The sequence below is a fragment of the Lissotriton vulgaris genome, unplaced genomic scaffold (genome assembly GCF_964263255.1).
Source record: "Lissotriton vulgaris unplaced genomic scaffold, aLisVul1.2 SCAFFOLD_2525, whole genome shotgun sequence".
Classification (NCBI taxonomy): domain Eukaryota; kingdom Metazoa; phylum Chordata; class Amphibia; order Caudata; family Salamandridae; genus Lissotriton; species Lissotriton vulgaris.
The window spans coordinates 161848-185286 of record NW_028247845.1 but is presented as its reverse complement, the minus strand read 5'-3'; the positions used below and the strand labels follow the sequence as shown (position 1 = coordinate 185286).

General features: G+C 44.2%; 1 protein-coding gene across 1 annotated transcript in view; it reads right to left on the bottom strand.

Moving 5' to 3' along the window:
- LOC147665008 (killer cell lectin-like receptor subfamily B member 1B allele C) overlaps nt 1-22053 on the bottom strand; it is a 189054-nt gene extending 167001 nt beyond the window's left edge. The window contains exon 1 of the mRNA XM_086949823.1: nt 21923-22053. Within this exon, the coding sequence (XP_086805949.1) occupies nt 21923-22010 (88 nt within the window). The 5' untranslated portion in view covers nt 22011-22053. The remainder of the gene's footprint in view (nt 1-21922) is intronic.
- Between the last annotated feature and the right edge of the window lie 1386 nt (nt 22054-23439).

Below are 23439 nucleotides of genomic sequence, written 5' to 3'. Positions count from 1 at the left end.
GCCCCTACACAAGGCAGGATACTCTACCCACTATTTACCAGCTGTCCACTCAGTAACTGGTAGAGGTCGCCCCTCAGGCGGCCTCCTCATCTGGGTGGCTTCTGAACTTAACTGCAGGGTGGTGGAGCGGGATACTAAATGCCCGGACCTCCTCAATATTTCCCTGAAAAATCCTCAGGGTCGAGTCATTCTAAACATCTTCAACATTTACGCCCGAGGCACGAAGGGGGGTAGAGAATCCCCAGTTATAGCTTGCCTGAAAGCCCTGCTTCGTTCGTCACCTCACAAGCATTGCACTCTGGTGGCGGGCGATTTTAATTGCACCTTTGAGCCCCTGGGCCCCGAAATTTTACAAGATCAAGAGGATCAAGATAATAGGTGGGGGATACCGTCCTTAGAACTCAGCTCAATCAAAAAGTGGACAGAAGTGGCCCTCCAGATTAATTCCTTAACTATGGAGTTTGGTCTGAGGGCCGCTAATGGCAGGACTGGTTCTGATAAAGCAGGAGCCCACACTTACAACAGGCCTGGACATACGTCAAGAATTGATTATTTTCTTCTTGACGTAAACTTGTGGAGCATGGTAAATGATATGGTGATTTTACCATCTGTGGAGAGTGTTCACAACCTCCTCTCGCTCACACTGTCCCATAGGTGGATATCTGGCACTGAGAGTAGAACCGCTTGCAATCTCGCCCCGGATTTGACAGCAGTCTCCAATTGTGGACGACGATTAAGGTGGGCGAAGCTGTCGCTCTCAGAGGAGAAAACCTCTGCCATAAGGCAGCTTCTTACCACAGCTCTAGATAACCTTGACTCCTGCGAGGATGGGTTGTTGGAGTTGACTACTAGGTTCTGTACCCTAACTCAGGCTATCAGTGACCTTTTCGTAGTCCCAGCTAGTACCAACAGGAGGAAACCCCGTACACGGGCTAGACAGGGCTGGTTTAACCAGAAGTGCAGGGAGGCGAAGTCGCTACTTATCGAAGCAGTTAAATCTAAAATACCCATTAGGACCAGGGTGGCTAGAAGGCACTATTCCCTCTGCCAAAAAAATGCTAAGAAGGAGTGGGAGGATAACTACTGGCAGGACCTTTTGGCTGCCAGTCGAGGGAAAGATGCTAAAGGCTTTTGGGACTTGGTGGGAAATAGGAATCGTCCCGATGACACACTGAGGACCTGTAGCATTAATGCCCAGACATGGTTTACCCACTTTCAAACACTCTATTCCGCCATCGAAGGCCCACTTAATGATCCCTTTATCCTTCCGCCATATACCTTAGATAGAGACCTGGACTTGTTTTCTGTACAGGATGTCACAAAGCAGATTAAAACCCTGGTGCCATTAAAAGCAGCTGGCCCGGACGGTCTCCCTGGAGACATCCTCCGAGCCTACCCAGAAGAATGGGGGGTACTGATCTCGGCCCTTCTTAATGCAATCATCGAGGGAGGATCTGTGCCAGACTCCTGGAAAGGGGCCGAGGTAGTCCCAATTTTCAAAAAGGGTTGCCGGGACCTACCTGGGAACTATAGGACCATAAGCCTAATAGACTCAAGTCAGAAACTGGCGGGGAAAGCCATTTTGGGGAGGATCTTACAATGGGTGGATGACAACCACATTCTGTCTGATATGCAAGCCGGGTTTCGTTCAGGAACCGGAACTATTGAACAAGTGTTCATGCTCCTGTTACTGTACTGGAAGGTGGTGGAGCTAGGCAAAGACAGTCTTTACCTGGCCTTCATAGATCTGAAGACTGCCTTTGACCTGGTTCCTAGGGAGGAACTCTGGAGGGTGTTGTATGGCCTAGGGATGCCCCCGTACATCTTAAACCTTCTCATTAAATTGCATAATGCCACCTATGCCCAGCTTAGATGGGGTTTGAATGGGGAAAAAACTGAAAAGATCAGGGTCGAGAGGGGAGTGCGGCAGGGTTGTGTTCTGGCTCCCACCCTATTTTCCCTCTACATCAATGGGGTGGTAGAGCACCTGCTCGGCGAACCAGCAGACGCCCCCACTTTGGGAGGCGTAAAAATTCCAACATTGCTGTTCGCCGATGACACCCTCCTCATTTCGAAAACCCCCCAAGGACTCCAGAAACTCCTGAACCGCTTCCAGGACTTTTGCACCATCAGAGGATTAGTCATCAATGTGGACAAAACCAAGTATCTAGTCATGCACCCCCCTCGTAAACTTGGTCGTCCCCCTATTTTGAACTCCACCCCCCTTGAAAGAGTGGCAGAATTCGATTACCTGGGAATCCGTTTAAGTGATGCGATGAGCTGGTCCGCCCACATCAATAAAATGACAATCGGCCATAAAAGGGTGGGGGGGCCCTCCTCAAGGAGTACAGCAATTCAACCAAACATTGTGTTGCCCCATTAATAGACATTTACAAAGCTCGAGCTGTATCCGCGTCACTTTACGGAGCCGAACTGTGGGGCCTAGGTAAATTGGAATCTCTGAGCAAGGCCGAGAACAAATTCATTAAAGACCTCCTTGCCATCCCGATGAGTACTCCGACAGTTCCGGTCTTAATGGATGTAGGCTGCAAAGCAGTTGGGGACCAGGCACGCCTTCGCCCTCTCTTGCTTTGGGCTCGCCTGTGGAGGGTTCCGGAGTTAAAATCCTACGCTGACGGGTTAGCAGAGGTGATGCGCTCTGATGGTTGGCAGAAGATTAAATGGCTCAGGGTCATTAAACAACTTTTAGGGGATCTAGGTCTGGAATCCTGTTGGCTCAGCCACTCAGCCCCCCCAAAGGAGTCCCTAAAAAAACTTTATTGGGACTGGGTCTCCGCGAAGCGCATCAGCAACCAGCACCACTGCAAAGCCACCGCAGCATTTTTGTTAATAAAAGATGTTGTTGCCTTCGAGCCCTACATGGATTTAATTACCATCGCCATGGACCGGTCTTTGTACATTAAATTCCGATTAGGAGCCCTACCCCTTGCCGACCATTGTTCGAGGTGGAACAAGTCCCAGCCAGCATCACGCCATTGTGCCCTATGTTCAGACAAACCAGAGACTGTGCCACATTTTCTTTTCGAATGTCCGGACTATGGGCGCCCCAGATCACGATGGCTCAAACCAATTTGCAGAGAACTGGGCACCTGCCAGCATACGGTCGCCTTCCGGATTCTATTAACTAATACAGCCCCTCCCATTGTCTGTGCCGTTTCCAAGTTTTTAGAATGGGCTTGGTTGATTCGACTAAAAAGACTGTCCATATCAATTTAATTCTGTCTTAGCTAATTTATTCTGACCAATTGTGTTTTTATTCTTTTTATTCTTAATGTACAGTCACATTTTTCGACATGCTGTTTTTATTCTTTGTAATGCTTTTATGATATATGCATATCGAAATAAAGCAATCAACAACAACAAATAGGGGCCCAAATTTTTGAACCAAAAGTTTTCTTTTTCTTCCCCTTTAGACAATACACAGCTTTCTCTAATTGATAAATATTTAACAATTTAGATTGCCACTGAAAAAATGAAGGAGGATCAGCGTCAAGCCAACGAGAAGTTATACAATATCTGAAAATAGAAATAGATATAAATAAAAAACTTTCTTCAGCACCTGTCTGCAGCCTATCAGGATTTGATTGGATTCCAAGTATTACGAGTTCAGCAGAAAGTGTTACTGGTGAATTCATAATATTATTTAAAAACTTTTGAATTTCAGAAATAAATTGGGTTAGATTAGGGCAAAGAAAAATCATATGAATAGCATTTGCACCAAGAAATCCACATCAGCTGCATTTGTCGCCTCTATTGGCTTTCCACTTCAATAATTTATCAAGGGTATAGTATAGGTCGAATATGCTCATAAAGAATTGGCTTCTTAAAGATCCATTACACAAAACTTGAGCGGACAATGCCAATGCATCAGATACATTAATACTCTCTATACCCAAATCCCTTTGCCATTTTGTGTTAAATAATTCAAGGTTGTCTTCTAATCGGTTTATCATTTTCTGATAGATCTCCCCGATTCCATTTTGCTTCCAGCAGCATTCCAATACATCGATTTTCTTAATTTAATTAGTGTTCAATAAGTTTTTTGTGTTTAGAAAACTGCGTACTTGCAGATATTTTAAAAAATCGGCTTTGGGAAGATTATACTGTTGCTGTAAATACGTGAATGTTACAAATTGCTCATCCTGGTAAAGATCCCCTAACCGAGATATGTTAGAACTTTGCCAACGCTGCATAATGTAATCTGTGAATATTGTTGGCAACATCGGATTATCAAATAGTGGTGCGTAATAACTAAAATTACTATTCAAACAAAATCTTTTATTAAATTGCTTCCATATCTGGAAAGCCGTTAACATAACTTTAAATCTTGTTTTTTTATAATAGCTTGGTTCAGTAAACCGTACTAGACATTGTCGTGCTTGAGTGCCAAGAATCATTTCATAAATGGATGGATATGTGGACTCATCTATAGATATCCCTTGAAAGATTAGAACACTCATGAGCCTGAGCGATACCGCCAGATAATATGGAGGGAAATTCGGCATTCCCCAACCTCCTCTAAACATAGGTAGGGTACACCACTTGAGAGACCTCCTAGCTCTTTTGTATCCCCATAAAAATCTTGAGATTATTCTATCTAGTTTTACAAAAAAGCTAGAGGGAAACAATAAGGGTATAGTACAAAAAAATAAAGAAATTTGGGAAAGAAAAGCATCTTGACGGCATTGGTACGGCCATAAAGGGAGAGATGTAAGTTGTTTATTCTTTCGAGAGATCTATTAGTAGAAGCAAGTAATGGATCAAGATTAAGCCCTAAAATATCTTCCACCTTAGCGGACAATTTCACACCTAGGTACAGAGCTGTAGTTGATAGTGTCAGATCAGCTGGTGAACCGGCAGCAGAATGGATTATCTGTGTTTTTGCAATGTTTAATTTGTAACCGGAATATAGGCCAAATTCACGAGCTAGTTCTATGATCTTGGGGAATGCCAAACTGATATCCGATGTGACGATCGCAACATCGTCAGCATAGGCTAGGATTTTATATCCTATTTGATGGATTATACCCGGGGGGATGCTATCCTCGTTTGTGAGTTTTTGCAAGTATGGTTCTATGTAAAGTGCGAATAACAGGGGGGAACAAGGGCACCCTTGCTTGGTCCCCCTTGTTATTGATAATGTGGTAGAAATATCGGTAGCTATTTGGATTACGGCTTTCGGTTCGTTATATAAAGCATTCAAGGCCGTTATAAATTCCACGGGGAAGCACTTCCAAGCCAGAACACTCCAAAGGAACCCCCAGTCGACCCTATGAAATGCCTTCTTGGCATCCAGTAGGGCCACTCCAACTGGGGATCCCGAGGCCTGCGCCCAATCCAAGAGGGCAATAATTCTTCTTATATGATCCGTTGTGTCTCTCTTTTTTATAAAGCCTTGTTGAATTTAGCAACTAAATTAGGCATCAGGTCGTTTAGCCTATTTGCTAATATTTTAGAAAAGATCTTGCTGTAAGAAGTTATTAAAGAAATTGGTCGATATGACCCAAGATCCATAGAATCTTTTCCTTTTTTCTTTAAATACAACTGTAGTTGCTAATGACCATGAGGGAGGAGACCTGCCATAAAATGCTTCTTGAATTTTTTTTAGTAACTTTGGTTTCAGGATGGTACGGAACATACGATAAAATTCCAAGGGGATATTGTCCGGACCCATAGGTTTACCAGAGGGTAGTCCAAGAATAGCCCTTTCTATCTCTTCCCAAGTGATTGGTACGGATAACACTGCTTTTTGATCTTCAGTGAGAGAAGAGGAGCAATCTAAGTTTGAAAAATAACTGGACGCATCGCTCCTTACACTAGTGCCATCATTCGATTTATTATACAGAGATTGATAAAAATCCCGGAATGCCTTCAATATACCAGACCTAGTCTCTTGACTTACACCATCTTGATCAGTAATTTTAATGATTTCAGTGATAGCTGCTTTCTGCCTCAATCTTTGCGCTAGTATTCTGTCCGTCTGCTCACTTAATTCATAGCAATCTTTTTTAAATAATTTATACTTCACTGCTACCTGCTCAGCCAGGAGTGAGTAGACGGCTGACCACTCAGAGGACAGAGCTTTTTGAGCTTCCTGTACACCAGAACCAAGTCTAATACAAGAAGCTAGCTTTAATTCTGCCTGAGTTACTTTGTCCAAGGCGGCCTTAAATTCAGCTTGTTTTTTTAAAAAACGGTATTTCGAATAGCTCAGGGTCTCACCTCTTTTAATCGATTTAAAAGTGTCCCAAACTGTCTGAATAGAAGCTGTATTATTATTGTTAAAAAAAATTCCTTTATGGTCATATTCATATGAACTAGATAGTCCTGATCTAACAGTAGATTTCTTTGAAATGACCATTGCCTTTTTTGAAAGTAATCCTGAGGAGATAGTAATAGTTCTAGTACTATAGGGTTGTGATCGGAAACGATTTGTGGTAAAACGTCTATACTTATGTTTTCAGTAAACTTTGCAGAAATAAAAAAATAATCTAAAAGAACACATTTTTGGTGTGGAGCTGAAAAATAAGTAAAGCCTGGTTCCGTGGGTCTTAGCTTATTCCACATGTCTATCAGTCCGTTCCCTAAAATTAGTTCCCTGTATTCCAGGTATTCCTAATATTACAATTAGCTTCAATGTTGATATTAAAATCTCCACACATAATTAAAGGTTGACTCCAATCAGCTAACTCAGAATTAATTAGATTAAATACCTCCTTATCGTCTAAGTTTGGACCATATATAGAGCCAACAGTGAGTTTAGTCCCTTCAATAATAATTTCCGCTAGTCCTCATCTCCCCCATTTATCGCCTAAGGTTTTAACACATTTCCCAATCCTTTGTTTTATGAGAACTTCAACTCCTCTTGTGACACCCGTTTGTTTAGAACAGATTAGAAGTTCGAGACCCAAATTTTTCAATGGACTCCTCTTAGACCATGGAATATGTGTCTCTTGTAGGCACAGAATATCAACTTGCAGAGATTGAATAAGATGCCGCAGAATCCCTAGCTTTTAAAAATCATTTAGGCCATTGATATTTAACGAACAAATTTTAATTTTTCTCCCCATTTTAGAATTTTAGGAAAGACAATGAACAATAATCTTTTTAATTGGTTCTTATTATTCTTATAGCATTTAAAAGTCCAGCTAGTTTGTTTTATAATGCTCGGGTTAGCTATTATTGCTGCATTACACCCCAACACCCACCACCACCACCACCACCACCCCCTGGTCCAAGACCAGCCACCCACCCCCCTCCCCCACACCTGAGGCTCAGGAACTCTCAGTTCCTGTAAAGTATGGAGTGCCGCGTTCCTCCAGCTCAGCACATCACAAGAGAAGAGAAAAGGAGAAGCAGACAAAAAATTTGACTCAAATAAAACCCTAGTAACTTAAGAGTTAGGTCTGGTATAGTGATATTACAAGATAAATGAAAACATAGTATCCTGCCTGATAACAATCTAGATTTTATAATGTATGTAGAAACTCCTTAGCCTTAATCTCTGATAATAAGAATTTTGTTTGTCCTTTCCACAAAATTTGTAGTTTGGCTGGGTTCTGGAGGTAGACGGTGGCCCCTTTTTTCTGGAAATCAGGTATTAGTTGTCTAAGATGCCACCGCTGGGCCACCGTTGCCTGACAAAAGCCCGGCCGCACAAAAAACTGTACATCCCTTTGCAATTGCTCTTTTCTCGGGTCTGGCTAAGGCAGAAATTTCCTCTCTAGCGAGGAAATTTTTAAAACTAACAAGGATTGTCCGGGAATAATCTGTCTCACCCTGACGAGGTTTCTTAACAGAGAAGGGGAAACGATGCGCTCTTTGGACTTCTTTTGCCCAGTCCCATGATTTTAAGTCAGGAAAAGCCTCATTTAACATTCCAATACCAAATTGTCTAATATCCGTCCCTTCCTTCTTTTCAGGTATTCCACGAAATCTTAAGTAATTTCTGCGGGCCTGATTTTCTAGGCCCGTTAATTTGTAGGAAAGGTCGTCCCTATGGGCTTTAACATTCTCAAGTTCTTGTTTCTGGGACATAGACTCTTCCTCCAAAGCCAAAATGCGTGCCTCAGCTTCAGTTACTCTGTCGGTAGTTTCAGCTGAAATTTTAATTGCTCGAAGAATAGCATTTTTCATTTTGGTAAAGGTGGCTTGAGTGCGGAGATTTTCAGATTGACTTTTTGCCCGGTGCGCCATCATTGTGTTATATATGGTAGTTAACGTGATTTCAGTAGGGGTTTCAACAAAATTATTTCCACCTTCAGAATTAGCAGAAGTCTCTGGAATTGCAGTCCCAGTTTCCGCCACTAGATTGTTTTCTAAAGGAATATCGGGCCTGATTAGATAGTCTGGCGCAATATTCTCGTGGCCTTCTACCATAGGTTTGGTAAGGGTACGGTTATTAGACCCCCTCTTTTTACGCCTCTTTACTGTAGCAACACTTACATTAGGTGAAACTGAGATAGCTCTTGGGCCCCCATCCTCTTCGTCTTCTCCTAGGGAGCTACTCTCTGCAGTATAGTCCCCCCAGTCCTTACTTCGGTTTAGACTATCGTCAGAAGTGTGATCAGACATGGAGTAGAAGTTTTCAGCGCCCTCTTGAATGTTAGAGTCAATACTCAAAAGAGTCTAAGCGGTCCCTGTACACTGCGGTAGAACAGTTTGGACTCTATCTTCCATACTCCCTTGCGGGCCAAGAGCCTGTGAATCTGAATCCATAATAGCTTCTGTTATGTCTATTGTCCCCTCTGCTACAGCAACAATAGCATCAGTTACAGGCTCGGATATGACTGCCATAGATGTAATAGAGTTTAAGGATACAGTATCCTTATGTTTTATTGTTTTTTTTTCAAAAAAAACGTGGAGTGGAAAAGTGCCTTGTTTAGAAGTACGTTGAGGCAGAGGAGCTTTTTCGAGCAAGTCAGCACCCATAACGTTCACTTCTCTATCAATAGTCTTGATATCTGATGGAAGAAGAGATTCACTTACGGTATCCTTACCCAGGGCCAGCTTTCCCTCAGTTGGCTGCTTCGTCTTGATACTCCGGGTCTGAGCCTACGTCTGGACTTTCGGAGGCATCTTCTTCCTCCTCTGAGACCCGCCGCTCACACGCACAACGGAGCACTGAAATCCTGTGAAAAACCAGGAAAGACGCCACAACGGGAAATGCTTTCGGGGTCGGAAAATGTCAAGCAACATCCGTAAGTAAACTCGGATTAACGCCGCTGAAAAGACGGCGTCCGAACTAAACAAAACCTTCGAGGGCTTCCACGCCCACAGCCAGGTCCTGGATCCCGGGTCCTAAACTCGAGTCTGCTCCGGGTCTGCAGAGTCCGGTATACCGCTGCTGCACAGGTTACGATTCACTTTTCTCTCTCTGCACGTTGTAGCTTTTTCTCCCCTCCGGTTGTCATCGGGTCAAGCCAGGATGATAGTAGGCGAATTCAGAAAGCAAATCCGATATTAGGCAGCAGTTTTAGTCCGTATCCAACATGCCTTCTCTCAGGAGCGCGGAGCTGGAGTGTAGAGCTGCTCACACAACCGACGCCATGGCCGCCATCTTGCCTCCCGGCCAATATCTTTATTAAACTCAAGGCAGTTGGTGACTATAGACATGCAGGCAGAGAAGTTGGTTCTGGTGTTCAATGTTTTATCTGAGAGGATGATGTGCATGTTAATGGCGTAGCATATAACACTGATTCTGTGGGTGTGAGTGATGCTGGCAAAAATGGCCATATAGAGATTGGACAGTGTGAAACTGAGTGAGAATCCTTGTGTTACTCATCAGATTAATTTGGCTGCAGCTGAGGTGAAGGGAGTCAGACTGACCAACTGGATGAGTCCTGTGAGAAAAGAGCAGCTCCAACCAAACTCTGGTCCCTGAATTCCAGTATTGTGTATGCATTAAATGAGAATGGGAAGGGAGATGATATTTAAGGCTGTGGCCAGATCCAGAATGATGAGGACAGCAGTGTCTCCTCTGTCCATGATCAGTTGGATTTCATCCATGGTTGCATTGATGGTGGCTTCAGTACTGTGGCTGGGTCTGAAGCCGTAATAGTGGGGTCAAGGAGGTTGTTGTCGTTGATATGTGAGACTAGATGTTTGCTTATGATCTTCTCCATAACTTGGAAGGTTGCAGAGTGATGGACCCCATAGTTGGCTAGTGATTTAAGGTTTTGCTGAGGGTTTCTTTAGGAGAGAAAGAACTGTGGTCTGTTTTCAGGTATACAAGAAGGTGGCTATGTTGAGTGTGCCCTGTACATAAAAGGGCTCCAGGTGCTCAAAGTTTGCTTGAAGTCTGCTGCTGGTGCTACTGAATGTCAGAGGTGTCAAATACTAAGGACCAGATTTACAAAAGTGTCATGCAACGCTGCGCAGTAGTCAAATATGCTGTTGCAGAGAGAGCAGGAGAGTCCCATATCTACAGAAATATGGCATTTTCCTTCCCTCTCCCCAGCACCGGGGCAGAATTTAGCTGCTGACCGTCAAGAACACACCTTTGCAGCTTAGTGCAAGGGTATCTGAGTGAGTCTAGCATAGGTTTTGTACTGGAAGGGTTCCCTTCCAGCACAAAATACTATCTGCCAGATTCATGAAATCCGAAATCTGCGAATTCTAAATTGCGATTAATACCGAATCGCAATTTAGAATTCGCAGAATGGGATTCATGAAAAACTGAGAGAAAATATAGCGAATCGCATCCGGCCGCAAAAGCCGATAGCGATTGTCCGAAATGGCAGTAAAATCGCTAAATCCGTCCATTTTCGTGTTGGAATTGTGATCTCGCAGTTAGCGAGATCCCAAATTGCGATCTCGCTAATAGCGAGATCGCAAAAACGGGAAGTCGCATTTCGAGCACAGTGATGACATCACAACCAGGAAGCAGGCAGTTCCCTCCCCCATTGAGAACACTGAGGCAGACATTGAAGCAGCACCACTCAGAGCTCCTCTCAAACCACCTCCAGTCTTGGAATTTTGGATACTGCAGACTGCAGCTATGGCACAGGAAGCAGCAGCAGGGTCCAGTGACACCGGGCGAAAGCGCAAGATCAAGTTCTCAGAGCAGGAGCTGGAGCATCTAATCGATGGAGTCTGCAAAGACCACGATAAACTTTATTTTCGGCAAGGACTCCAGGAGGGTGCCTGAGGCCAACAAAAGGCGACTGTGGCTGCGCATCACCGCCAGAGTGAATGCAGTAGGAGTCACACAGAGGTCCATAGACGACCTCAAAAAGAGGTGGTACGACCTCCGAGGTCGTACCAAGGAGAGGGTGGCTGAGAGGCTGGGTGAGTGCCTTGCAACTGGAGGGGGAGAGCCTACAGTCCCTCTCAACACCCCCTTGGAGGATCGTGTGGAGGACACACTGCAGCCTGAGGCATGTGTTGGGGTTATCCGTCTGGACTCATCCCGACCAACCCAAGACAGCCAAGGTAAGTGCCATGCGACTGCGACCCTGTCCCCTAACAATGGCCATGACCCTATAGTCTCCCATAATCAACCCCAGTCATGCAGCCCATGCACATCAGAACATCCCTATTGCATTGTGGGACATGTCGTCTGACCACAATGTACAAAAACTCCCATGCAGCCAGACATGTCGCAATGTACGCAATGCAACAGCCAGTCTGGGAATGGTAGCCAGTATGCATGTAGCAACTGCACATGTCAAAGATACATGTAATTAATCTACGTCTACTTTCCGTAACAGGTGGCGCAGATAACACCAGCAGTGACAGCGAGAGGCTGCAGATAGATGACGCACCAGAGGAGCCTGAGGGTGAGGAAGAGGGAACATCCACACAACCAGCTCCATCTGGCCAAGCACCAGTGCCACCATGCATACCATCACCTGCAACGCCAGCTACATCAGGCACACCACCATTGCCAGCTGCAAGACCCATTCCAGTGGCACCATCAACATCAGGTGCTGCTAGACCTGTGACACAGCGCACACCCACTGTGCCCAGCCAGCACAGCAGGCATGTCAGGGAGCGGTGGCAGAGTACACCACGCACCGGCAGGAGGGGGATGGCTGTGCGTGTGCCAGGGCTCTCTATTGAGCACCGCATGCTGCGCGTGCACCAATTGCAGGCACGACACCTAGGTGCTATACACCTGCAGCTGCACAACACAGGCAGGAATGTTGCCAATCTGTCTGATCGCATTGACCGGATGTCCACTGCCATGGAGGCAAACACTGCGGCCATGATCAACCAGCGCAACCTCACCCACCACAGCCACCGCCAGCTACTCACACGCCTCTCGGCGTACACGCGTTCAAATTACGTGATAGGAAATGCCACCTCCCAGCTGTCCCGTAGGTCTCTGGCAATGCAGCTGCAGATGGTACAATGCTGTGAGGACGTGGCACGTGCACTCGAGCAGGTGACCACTGCTGTCCAGGCTCTACAACCAACTGGCCAAGCCAATGCTGGAGGGGATGACACAAGCGAGGGGACATCGAGTATCAGCAGCCTGTCTGCGACACAGGTCGGTGTCCTACGCCGCAGCAGCAGGCCCAGTGCGGGATCACGTGCCCCGCCGGAGGAGGAGCCTGAGAGGCGACTGGGAGCAGCGCGCCGGAGGCGCCAATGACATTTCAGTACATGGGCAGGGACATGCTGCTGACATAAGCATGTCCAGTTTGAAATATTGAGCAGTATAGCGCAATACTCCTCATATGTAACAGATACAAATTATACCTTATTATTGTGCAACCAACAATAATATTTATTCAAGGATTGAACATCGGACTCATGTCATTATTTCCATTGTCATGCATGAGTGAAGTGTTGGGTGAGGGGAGTGGGTGCACTAGAAACAGTTCATTCTGATGTGGTTGCGCCGTCTGTGTCCTTCAGCAGGATTTTCCCCGCGTGCATGACGCGCATGTGCAGGTGGCCGGTGGTCCCCTTCCGACTCACTGCCAGATATCTCTACAGGTATCCGGCGCTTGGTAGCAATGTTGTGTAGTATTGCACACACAGCCACAATGCGGCAGCAGACATCAGGATCGTATTTCATGGCCACACCAGTCTTGTGCAGTATGCGGAATCTGCTCTTCAGAAGCCCAAATGTTCTCTCAATGCAATTCCTTGTGCGTATGTGTGCTACATTGTAACGCTGTTGCTGTGGTGTTGCAGGGTTGAGGTATGGGGTGAGGAGGTACTCACGGAGAGCGTAGCCACTGTCACCTGAATGAGAGGAGCAGAGGGTGAGTGCCTGTGCTGCACATCTACATCATCACAGTGTAACATCGTGGGGCAAGTGTACTTACCGAGTAGGTGTCCTTCACCAAAGTCTCCCCTGGACAATCGTGTGTGGAGGCAGCTGTGCCGGAATATGAAGGAGTCATGTGTGCTCCCCGGGTACTGTGCCACTATGTCCGTGATGTATGTCTTAGCATTGCACACCATCTGGATCTTGAGGGAGTGGTAGGACTTGCGGTTGCGGTACATGTATTCCGTTTGTGCTGGTGGGCAGATGTGGATGTGTGTACAGTCAATGCATCCTATCACATGTGGAAATTGTGCTACATTGTAAAATTGATGCTTGGTCTCATCCAAGTCCTGTTGGGTGGAGGGGAATGAGATGTGGTGGTGTAGCTGGGTCAGCATTGCATCTAGGAAACTCCTTAGGCAGCGGGACATGGTGGGCTGGGATATCCCCCCAGCAACGGCAACTATCCCCTGGAAGCTTCCGGAGGCCAGAAGGTGCAGGCTGCAAAATACCCGGACATGTGTGGGCACGGCATTGGTCTGCCTTGTTGAGTGCTGCAACAGGGGGTCCAGGTCCTGGATAAGCTTGATGATCATTGGCCCATTCAGGCGGTACTTAGCGTATATTTGCTCTCTGTTTGGCCCAGCAGGGTGACCCGCTGGCGGAATATCCTCTCCTGGATCCTACGTCTGTTCCGTGCTGCTCGCTGTAGCCTTCGCCGCCTCACCACCATGTAGAGTCCTGGCATTGTGAGTGTCCTAATGCTGCAGCTGCATCTCCTTAAGTGTGTTTGGTCAGGCCAGCACCTGTTGCTGATTAGGAAAAGGTTTTAAAAAAAAAAAAATCATTACTGGTTACCACCTGGTTTGGGTTCTCCTTAAATTGCGCCTTGCAAAAAGCGATTTTCGGGTTATTCGCAAATTTCGATATTTCTTGAATAGCGATTGCGATTTATTTGCGATATCGCAGATTTATTCGCAGAATCCGTGGTTTCTCGCATTTACAGAATCGCTAATGGGCTACTACCAGGTTTCTGCTAATTCAATTGCGATATCGCAAATCTATGTTAGCGAACTCGCAATATTTGTTTTTGAATACTTTTTCATTAAGTTGCGATCGCAATAGCTTTTTCGCAGCTATTGCGATCGCAATTTGGCTTCATGAATCTGGCTGTATGTCTAGATACATTCTATAAATGTTCCTACTTTGTATGTGAGCTGTACAGTGCAGCACACGCAAAGTAGCAAAGACAAGTAGAAATGAAAAGATTTCTCCTTCAAACGCTTGCTTTCGAGTGAGTTCAAAACTCTGTCTACTAGTGTTAGTAGGGTTTTGCATCAAAATCCATGGTTGCTTGCCTTTGAATGCCCATGTACCATCCATGGAAGGCCTCCTTGATTCGGGGTATTCTGCAGCACATATAGAACGAGGCAAACACCACTCAGGATTCAGTTTGCTACAACACAGGCACCCTTGCACCTTTGTGCAAGTCAGCGCTGCAAGATAACTTGCTGCTCTGCCCCGGGCCACAAATCTCATAAATATGCCCTATTGTGTGCTGCCGTAAGTCACTTTTGATGCAAAACCAGCACAAAATGTTTGTAAATCTAACCCCAAGTCTGCCTAGTCTTCATTTCAGCTCATGCCTCTTTCATCCACCAACTGACACTCTATTTACCTTTATTTCACTAGTTTAGGTTTTCCTTTGACACTGTTTTTCCATCTTTCTCTCTCTTCTTACCCCATTTTTATATGTTTCTATCTCTTGCTGTGGGTGAATGTCTCATGAGGAAAAATAACTGCTGGTTCCCAAATTTGATTGCTGGTGGGCTCCACTGCTTCATATCGAGCACTGGTCTATAATACCATTACCGGCAGGGCTGGACTGGAAATCAAAAGCACATTTTGTCAGACCAGCCCCTATCCTGTATCCGTGAGCGAGAGCAAGAAGCGAGCCTGATCTCTGGTGGGCAGGAATGGTGGGTGCCTCCTAGGAAGTTTGTACATTTTTATATATATATATATATATATATATATATATATATATATATATATATATATATAGCCACACACTTCCCAAACTGTTGCGTCCAGAAAAACGGCAAGCACTCCGATGTTGTAATCCAAAGTTAATTTTATTTCCAAACCCCCTTCACCCACGACAGACGCGTTTCGCTCACAGGCTTCGTCAAAAAAAAAAATAATAATAATAATTATATATATATATATATATATATATATATATATATATATATATATATATATATATATATATATATATGGTGCATATTACAACACTTTTTTCCATTATTAAAACTTGTCCAATCCTTGAATAGATGAATGGAGATTGGAGGCAGGGCTGCGTTGCTCAATCAATTAATAGTTGGATGATGGGAAGTGTAAGGATGAAATAATTAAAGAATCGTTGACAATAAATAATGAAATAGCATGAAGTGTTTGAATTGCACATACAACTTGCACAATTCCCGGCTTCTACTTGACCACATTGTGTGATCCTAAGCAATTAATATTTATTGTACAATTCTTCCTTTTTCTTCATCATCAGAAGAGGACTTTACAAATCATCGGTTCTGTGTGTGCTGCACGAGAGCAAAAGATCATGATGTTACTACATCTATGGTAACCCCACTGCCACGTATTGGGACAAAAGACGGCTTTCCACTTGGTTCACTAACAGCATCGTCATAAGGGGGGTGGTGGGGACAGAAATGTTCTAGATTCATGAATGCAATCTGTTACTTCTAACAATTGTCATTCAAGGTCGTGGCATAATTGAATATGGTAACTGGACTGCTTGCTAAAATCATCACATTGTAAAGAAATAGATTGTCTTGCATTAGGAAGGTAGGACGGGTCTTTCTCACACATCTACTGGACACCCTGAGCCAAGCACCAGCAGCTCCCCACCCCCCTTCTCCTTAAAGATCAGTGATACTTCTGGTTCCCCGCAGGAAACAGGAACCAACCCAATGCAAAAACAAATTGCTTCGAAGCTCACTTTAAAACCAGTTGTTGTGCATTATTTATTTTTAAACGCTGGTACAAGAAAGGAGTCCCCACTAATCAGTGAAACCAGCCCTCACTCTGCCAACCCATATGCAAAACGCCCAGTGTCCAATAGAGTCAGTCTGGGCCTGGTTACCGCAGCCCCCTGCCGCATGGTTACTTCTCTTTCTGCACATTTGAGGAAGAACTGACTTGTAATTCTACATGCTTTTTCCAGCAGCAAAAATGTGCCAGGAAGAATTCTGAGCAGAAGATGCATGTAACAGCTGCTACCTTTAACACTGCGTTCCCTTTTACTTATTCTTTTAGTGCGGTATTCACCCAAGGATATCTTGGTGCTGAGAGACTAACCTGCTGACTATGTGTCACTCCATCAGCAGACAAACACAAGGAGGAAAGAGACACATTTGCAGTTTCAACAAAGAAGGCTCAGCCTACAAGGAGGTGGGTGAGCTAGTCCATAGTTTTACCTCTGCCACCTAGAAGGCCCTACCACCCTAGGTGGCGCGACGGAATCTAGGGGTAGTCACCCGTAAATCCTCTTCTGATCTCAGACTGTGGTTAGCTTTATAACAAGAGAACCCCCACGAAAACGGATCAGGAGGGGATCAAACAGTACTTTGTGAAACAAAGAGGGGGATTGGAACATGGCTCTCTCTTTGAATGGAAACCAGAGTCACCTGGTGAGTCCTGCCGGTATGGAGTGCTTCCTTCGCAAATTCAGCACCACTGTTGCCGCATAATTCTGTACAATTTGACATTTCTTTAAAATCTTGACCGAGAGATCTAGATTTACAATAGTTTAATCCGGCTGTGATTAATTCATTTTGGATTTCAATCAATGAAAAAAAAAAGGTGTATAAATCCTCATATATTTGACCAGACAAGACAAGACGCATGTCAAATTTCACTCCAAGGTTTTTAGCACATTCCAAAAGTTGGTTTCTCACTTAAAGACATGTGGCCAGAAGGCACGATTCCAAAATAGAGAATCTCCAAACAGGCTCACAATTTCTGTCTTGCCTCCTTTTAATTTAGGTTGGCACATCCATAATTCAACACTTAATAAGCAAGTATGAAGATCCTCTGCTCTCATGCCAGGGTTCCATCTGTAATAAAGATGAATTCAATATCATCCGCGTACTTATAGCATCAGTCTGAAAGATTGAATTACATTGGACAAGAGAACCATATCCAAACATAAAGCAGAGGGGATAAAACTGAACAAGAGGCACACCACAGGCCATCAATTTAGTGACAGAGGCAAGTGAATTCATAGTGGTCTGAAAAGATCTATTAGACAAAAAAACTGCAGAACCACATTGAGGCTGGGCCTTTGATGCTGAACCCTTCAAAGCTATGCAGTAGGTCTTGGTGGTCTATGGTATCAAATGCTGCTGATAGCCCTAAGAGAGTCAAATCTACAGGCACAATTCTGTCAGCACACTGCGGAGGGTCTTCCATAAATCCGACCTGTAGTTTCAGTGCTACCGCCCATGCGAAAGCCAATGAAATTACCAGCTACGTTTTCTGGTAAAATCGGGTCTGTTGTCCTTGTGCCTAGTAAACTCAGTAGCGGGATGAAAGGTCCACTCATGAATGAGCCAAGGGGATTAATACACAGGAATTCTGCTCCGCTCAACTCATAATCGGGACCTGTGGAATGAGCTGTAAATTGTGTTTACAACAGAGTAGCAAAAGTGGGCAACTTAATTCCACTGAGATAATGCAGATTGCTAATACTTCTTTTGTAAATCCCTCTGTCCCTTAATCAAAAACAAATATGACGATATAACTAGATAACATAAAATTGCTTGGGTCTACCAGACCATCAGGAGTAGGCTTTACTATGTAATCGGTGGACACTTGACTGAGGAGGGTGGCATTTTGCATGCCGCTGTCCTAGTAGTGTACTAATTTTTCATTCGGCCTTTGGTGTGGTCTTCACATCGGTTCTGTGGTGAAGGGAAGGAGCCGCTTTGTTGGCTGATCTCAGGTTTGCAGTAAGTGACTGTCCGCGGCCCGTGCTTGCCTCTACACTAGAGAGTGGAGAGCTGCTGCTGCCCTGTAGCAGTGTGCGGCCCTCTGTGGCTGCCCGGAACATCTACACAAGAAGTTACAATGTATCTATTTATTGACCATTTCATTGTTTCAAGTTTGTGTTGAGTGTTGCATTCCTCTATTGGCTGCCACAGAGCCCTTGGGTGGGACAAACCTAGCGCATGTAGACATGTAACGCACCTGATGTTTTGTTGCCTTAAAGTGTTACATCGATAATTGCAGCAAGCGTCTCATGAATGAGAGTAAATGGAAAATTATTAATAGTGGAGCACGGCTTGGGGTAGTGTGGCCCTACAGCACGGAGTAGGAACAAGCTGAACCTAGCCGTTAGACTGACGTGAAGAAGGAGGAGATTCAGATGGTCTAAGGAGGTAGGTTTCCTGGGGAATGAACCTTCTTGAGCTACAAAAATGGTGAGCGGAAGAGGTGTCCCTCCAGGGCCAAATGAACCTCTATTAAGATAAGATAAGCCTCAAAGGCATTCCAGAGGGCGGAGCCTTGGACGTGTAAGGGCCTACCTCCATATCTTTATTATATCTGTATCTTCCTACATAGGTGGCTAGTAAGCTGTGGGAGGTTTATCTGAGGTTTCTGGTTGAAAGCTATGACAGGAAAAGTTTTGGACACGTCAGCAGGAAGTTGACATGTAAAGCTCAAAGGCCGATACACAATACTTTGAATCGTGTTCTTTGCTTAATTGAAAGTCAAAGTAGAACTTACAATAATGACATGATAAGGGCTTGACGTTTGAGGCCACATCTGAGTGGGACTGCATGATTCTGGGTAGTTTGGAACTGTAGTTCCTCCTTTTTTGGCAGTCCCCAGAAGCATGCATTGGAATCCACCTAATAGAAGTGACAGTCAAAAGCAACACTGCCTTCTGCACATAAGAGGCAGAGTACCAGCCATCTAAGACAGAACTATGTATGTACCATTATTCATTGACAGGGCACAGCTCATGTAGTATTCGTCCCATACATCCCTATTTATGTGGGGTGTAATCAGCCGTCACACAAGACTAGCTTTCACTTCAGTCACTATCCCTCTCCACTGGTCATCACACCTGCATTATGTCTACCTTTCTCTCCTCACTAATGCACATCCTAATTCAGTGACACCCAGAACTACTATAGAGTAAGCAGGCATGGTCTTTGACTGAAGTTATATAGGATGACAGGCCTGCATTGGATATTCCTACATATTGAGATGGTGGCATGGTTATGTAGGGTCCCCTAATCTGAACTTGGAGTGTACTCAAAGTATCTCTGCTTTAACAGGGACATCCGTATCAAATGAAGTATCTATAGTACAAGTATCCTCTGCAGAAGGACAATGTCAGTGCCAGTAGGAAATGGGGTTGAGTGCTATCAAATGCCTGGTGATCTGGTTATCAGCCATATTTCCCACTGTAACACACTAGAACAATTGTAGGAATTGCCGGGGAATGTGATGCTAAGAGTAAGTCAGTGTGCTGGAGTATTGTGGCAAGAGTGTCTATATTTGGGGTTACATACATGACTATGGATTCTGTGTGCGATGGTTTGCATCATAACAGACATCTGTTTGAAAGACATGGGCCAGGTTTTCAAAGATTTTTCATCAGGTTTGCATCACTTTTTTGACGCAAACTCTACACAAAGTTCTCTTTAACATTTACAAAGCAATGCAAATGGTTATTTATGTTACTTTCTGGTAAAAAAGTAAGGCAACGCAGCGCATTGTGATACTTTGTGTCTGGGGGCATTTTATTATTGGTGCACCCACCTATGGATTTTGACATACACCCATATCTACAAAGACTTGTACACATGAGCCGGTGCCAAGTTGGTGCATCTGCCCGAGGCTGGTATAATGAGAAGAAATATCTGTATTTCTCCTCATTCTTTCCTCTTTGCGTGTCTGCTGTATTTTGCTGCACACATACTAAGAGGCAAACACCTCAAAGGATAGTTTTTGTGCCGGAAAGGGACACCTTCTGGCACAAAAACTATCCTAACCTTAACACCCACACTCTTTAATGATGGTGCAAGGGTGATTGCATTGGCTCAAGGCAGCCACAAGTGTGTGAGAGCATGGAGAGAGCAGAACTGTGCAATTGTGTTGAAAATATTGTGCAATTCTGTTCTTTCCCATTCACACAACATGCACAGCATCTTCACTTGCTGCACTGCTTTGCGTGAACTCTTTAAACATATGCTCACAAAGTCCCTAGAGAGGAGGATATATCTTTAGCAGATGAAGTCCCGGCGTTGGAGTGTTTTCTGCTTAGATGGGGTATGAAGGGTTATTTCATAGAAGAATACCCTCTATATGTCCATTGCAATGTGGAACATTCATCCTTGGTGAATGGCATTTTGAAATAAAAATTAGAGAGATCCTACGATCAAGCTCTTCTCCAAAGTCTGTCTTAAACCTGTTGTTTGTAGTTGTAGCATACATTGGCCGAGCCACAGGTTGTACGGGCAGAGTTGTGGTCTAGTGGTTAGATGACTGATTTATTTGTGCATTCATGTAAATTTACAAAAATAATAGAAAAGGCCATGCCTGTGGAAATAGGTGGGCAGGTTTACAAGGAATGGTGCATCCCTGCATATCAGCAGGGATGCGCCAGTAAAGATGCAACACACAATTCTACCCATGCGCCACCACGGATGTGTAACATTTACAATGCGGGGCACTGTGGGGCAGGGATAGATGTCGCATCTGATGGCTTAAGGGAGGCGCATTGCTGGAGTCTTGTCGCATGCGTGATGCAACTCCAGCAAGGCACAGGGGCTGCCCAACCTAACATGCTGCGCCACTCCTTACACATGCTTCAAGCAGGCATAAGGATTTGTCGCAGCGGCCTCTGAAATGTGACTTAGGAAAATCTTGTAGATTTCACTGCGTTACTTTTACAAGGTTTTTTCCAACGGAACGCCCACCCTGCATACATTAAACATGACGCAGGTTTAATGTGGCATAGGGCTTTACAACGTGACACATCTCCCTAGACACGTCACATTGTAAATAAGTTGCAACGTGATGCATGGTTTACGCCGCCGCTTCGTCATAGAAATAATGCACTGGCTCATCTGACAATAGGCACATTTTTTGCCTACCTGTGCCTTGGTAGTCAGATGTGCCAGTTGTGGAAGTAATAAGAAACAGGCCAACTCCAGGCAAACAAATCCTGCAGTTTTAAATGTAAGGGATCTTGACTAGCTCTGAAAGCACAAAAGAAGAATGGCACACAATTGCCTCATATGCACACAATTAATTGGCTGCTATCGATAATTTATGTAGTTTAAGAAAGTGCTAAACCAAGAGGTATAGTAACATTCTTTGAAAGGCCTGTAAAACCCATCAGTCTTAGCTAATATCCTAGGAAAACTGCAGAAAAATGAATTGTTTAGTCTCATTTAAAAAAGATCATCTTGGTGGAAAAACCCTTGTACCAACCTGGAGAGGGTCATACATGCTAATTTGTTTCAGGTTGTGGCAGCTGTTAAAACATTTCCAGGGCTGCATTTAGTTGTCATTTCAGTTCTGTTTGAGAGGAAGACAATTCTCCTGCAATCCATGCAGCATAGAAGAAAAGGGGGCACTTACCAGACTCCTTGACTGCTTGCCGCTGAGAAGTGATGGGACATGATCCATCGGGTAGTTGCAAGTCAGCATAGATCACTGAACCTGCCATCTGCAGTGCTGCGACCACGGTGGGGACACAAGTGAGAAAGCAGCAAGACGCTTGAGCTCCCGAACGCTGTCGGCAACCCTTGTGGTCGCACCCGAAGGAGGAAGTGTGAGGTGGTGGTATCAGACCCTCACTTCCTCTGTGTCATCGTGAAAATGAACTTGGGGTTCTTTCTGCTTCTGGGTGCTAAAAAAGCAGAATGCACATGGGATAAAGTACCCCTGAGATGCATAAAAAGGATACTGCAAGTCAGCAGGGAGTTCTATGACCATGTAATGGAATGGGGCCAAAGGCTGAGTTCCTTTATAAGCTTAGGTAACACTGAGGTGACTTGGAATATCCTTATCATATTCGGCAGGCGGTACTACATTCCTTAAATTATATGGTCACATCATCACCTTTCCCACAAATCACATACATCCTTGGTGGCTATCTCTTTTATTTGAAAGAGAGAGCATGTCTGCAAATAAACAAAATAAAAGTAAAATTTCTAGTGCAAAAATAAACACATCAAAAGAGTTGTTAGATATTTGCAACAAAAAAGATATTAGCATTGATTTTGTATATGTCAGTTACGTTTTTTTTTTAAAAGGTGCTGGAACGAGTGGAAACGTGTACAAAGATACTAACTTTTCTACAACTACATAAAGAGTGTAAAAAATAATAATGTTATAAACATCTCCTTCTTCTTCACAGCTATAAAAACAGAGTAGAAGAAAGAAAGGCAGTGTTGTATTGCATTCTTTAAACAGCTGTTTTATTTATGATCTGTGACTGCCTTTCCCCTCGGCTGCTGGCTCTAGCCGCAGGCTTTGTGACATCAGAACTCAACTGTAGTACGTTATTACAGTTGAGTGGCTATGTTTTTCTTTATAATAGGCAACTGGTTGTGTCACAGGTCACCGGGTATAAAGAAATTAAAGATGGGTTTTCAATATAGTTATTTCAGAATCCCATGTAATACAGACACTCTAACTTCTGGAGATGGCAAAGTGCACAAAGCTGTAGGACATCACTGACGCCTGTGCATGGTCATATATTGTATAATGCCAATAGCCTGATTAGATACAGAGTTTTGTTCTCTCCTACCTATGGCATCATATCTTAAACTGACTGACTAACAGGAGTGTGTTAGGATTTTATCTTTGCTCTGCCGGATTGTAGTTTTTAGCGTAGGGCAAGAGGAAGCTGTACTGATGTTAATCTGAAATGATGATGGGAGTAAGAAGCAGCAAGTGTTATATTATCACTCCAGTCCCCAAATTTAATTCACACCTAAAACTGATATTTTCTTTTCTTTTTTTTTTTTTTTTTTTTTCATCAACATCAGATTTACAGATTCATAATACATTGACAGAGCAACGGGAAAAAAAAAGAAAAACAAAGAAAACAAAAAAAACTCCATCTTACAATTCAGAAAACATTATCATCA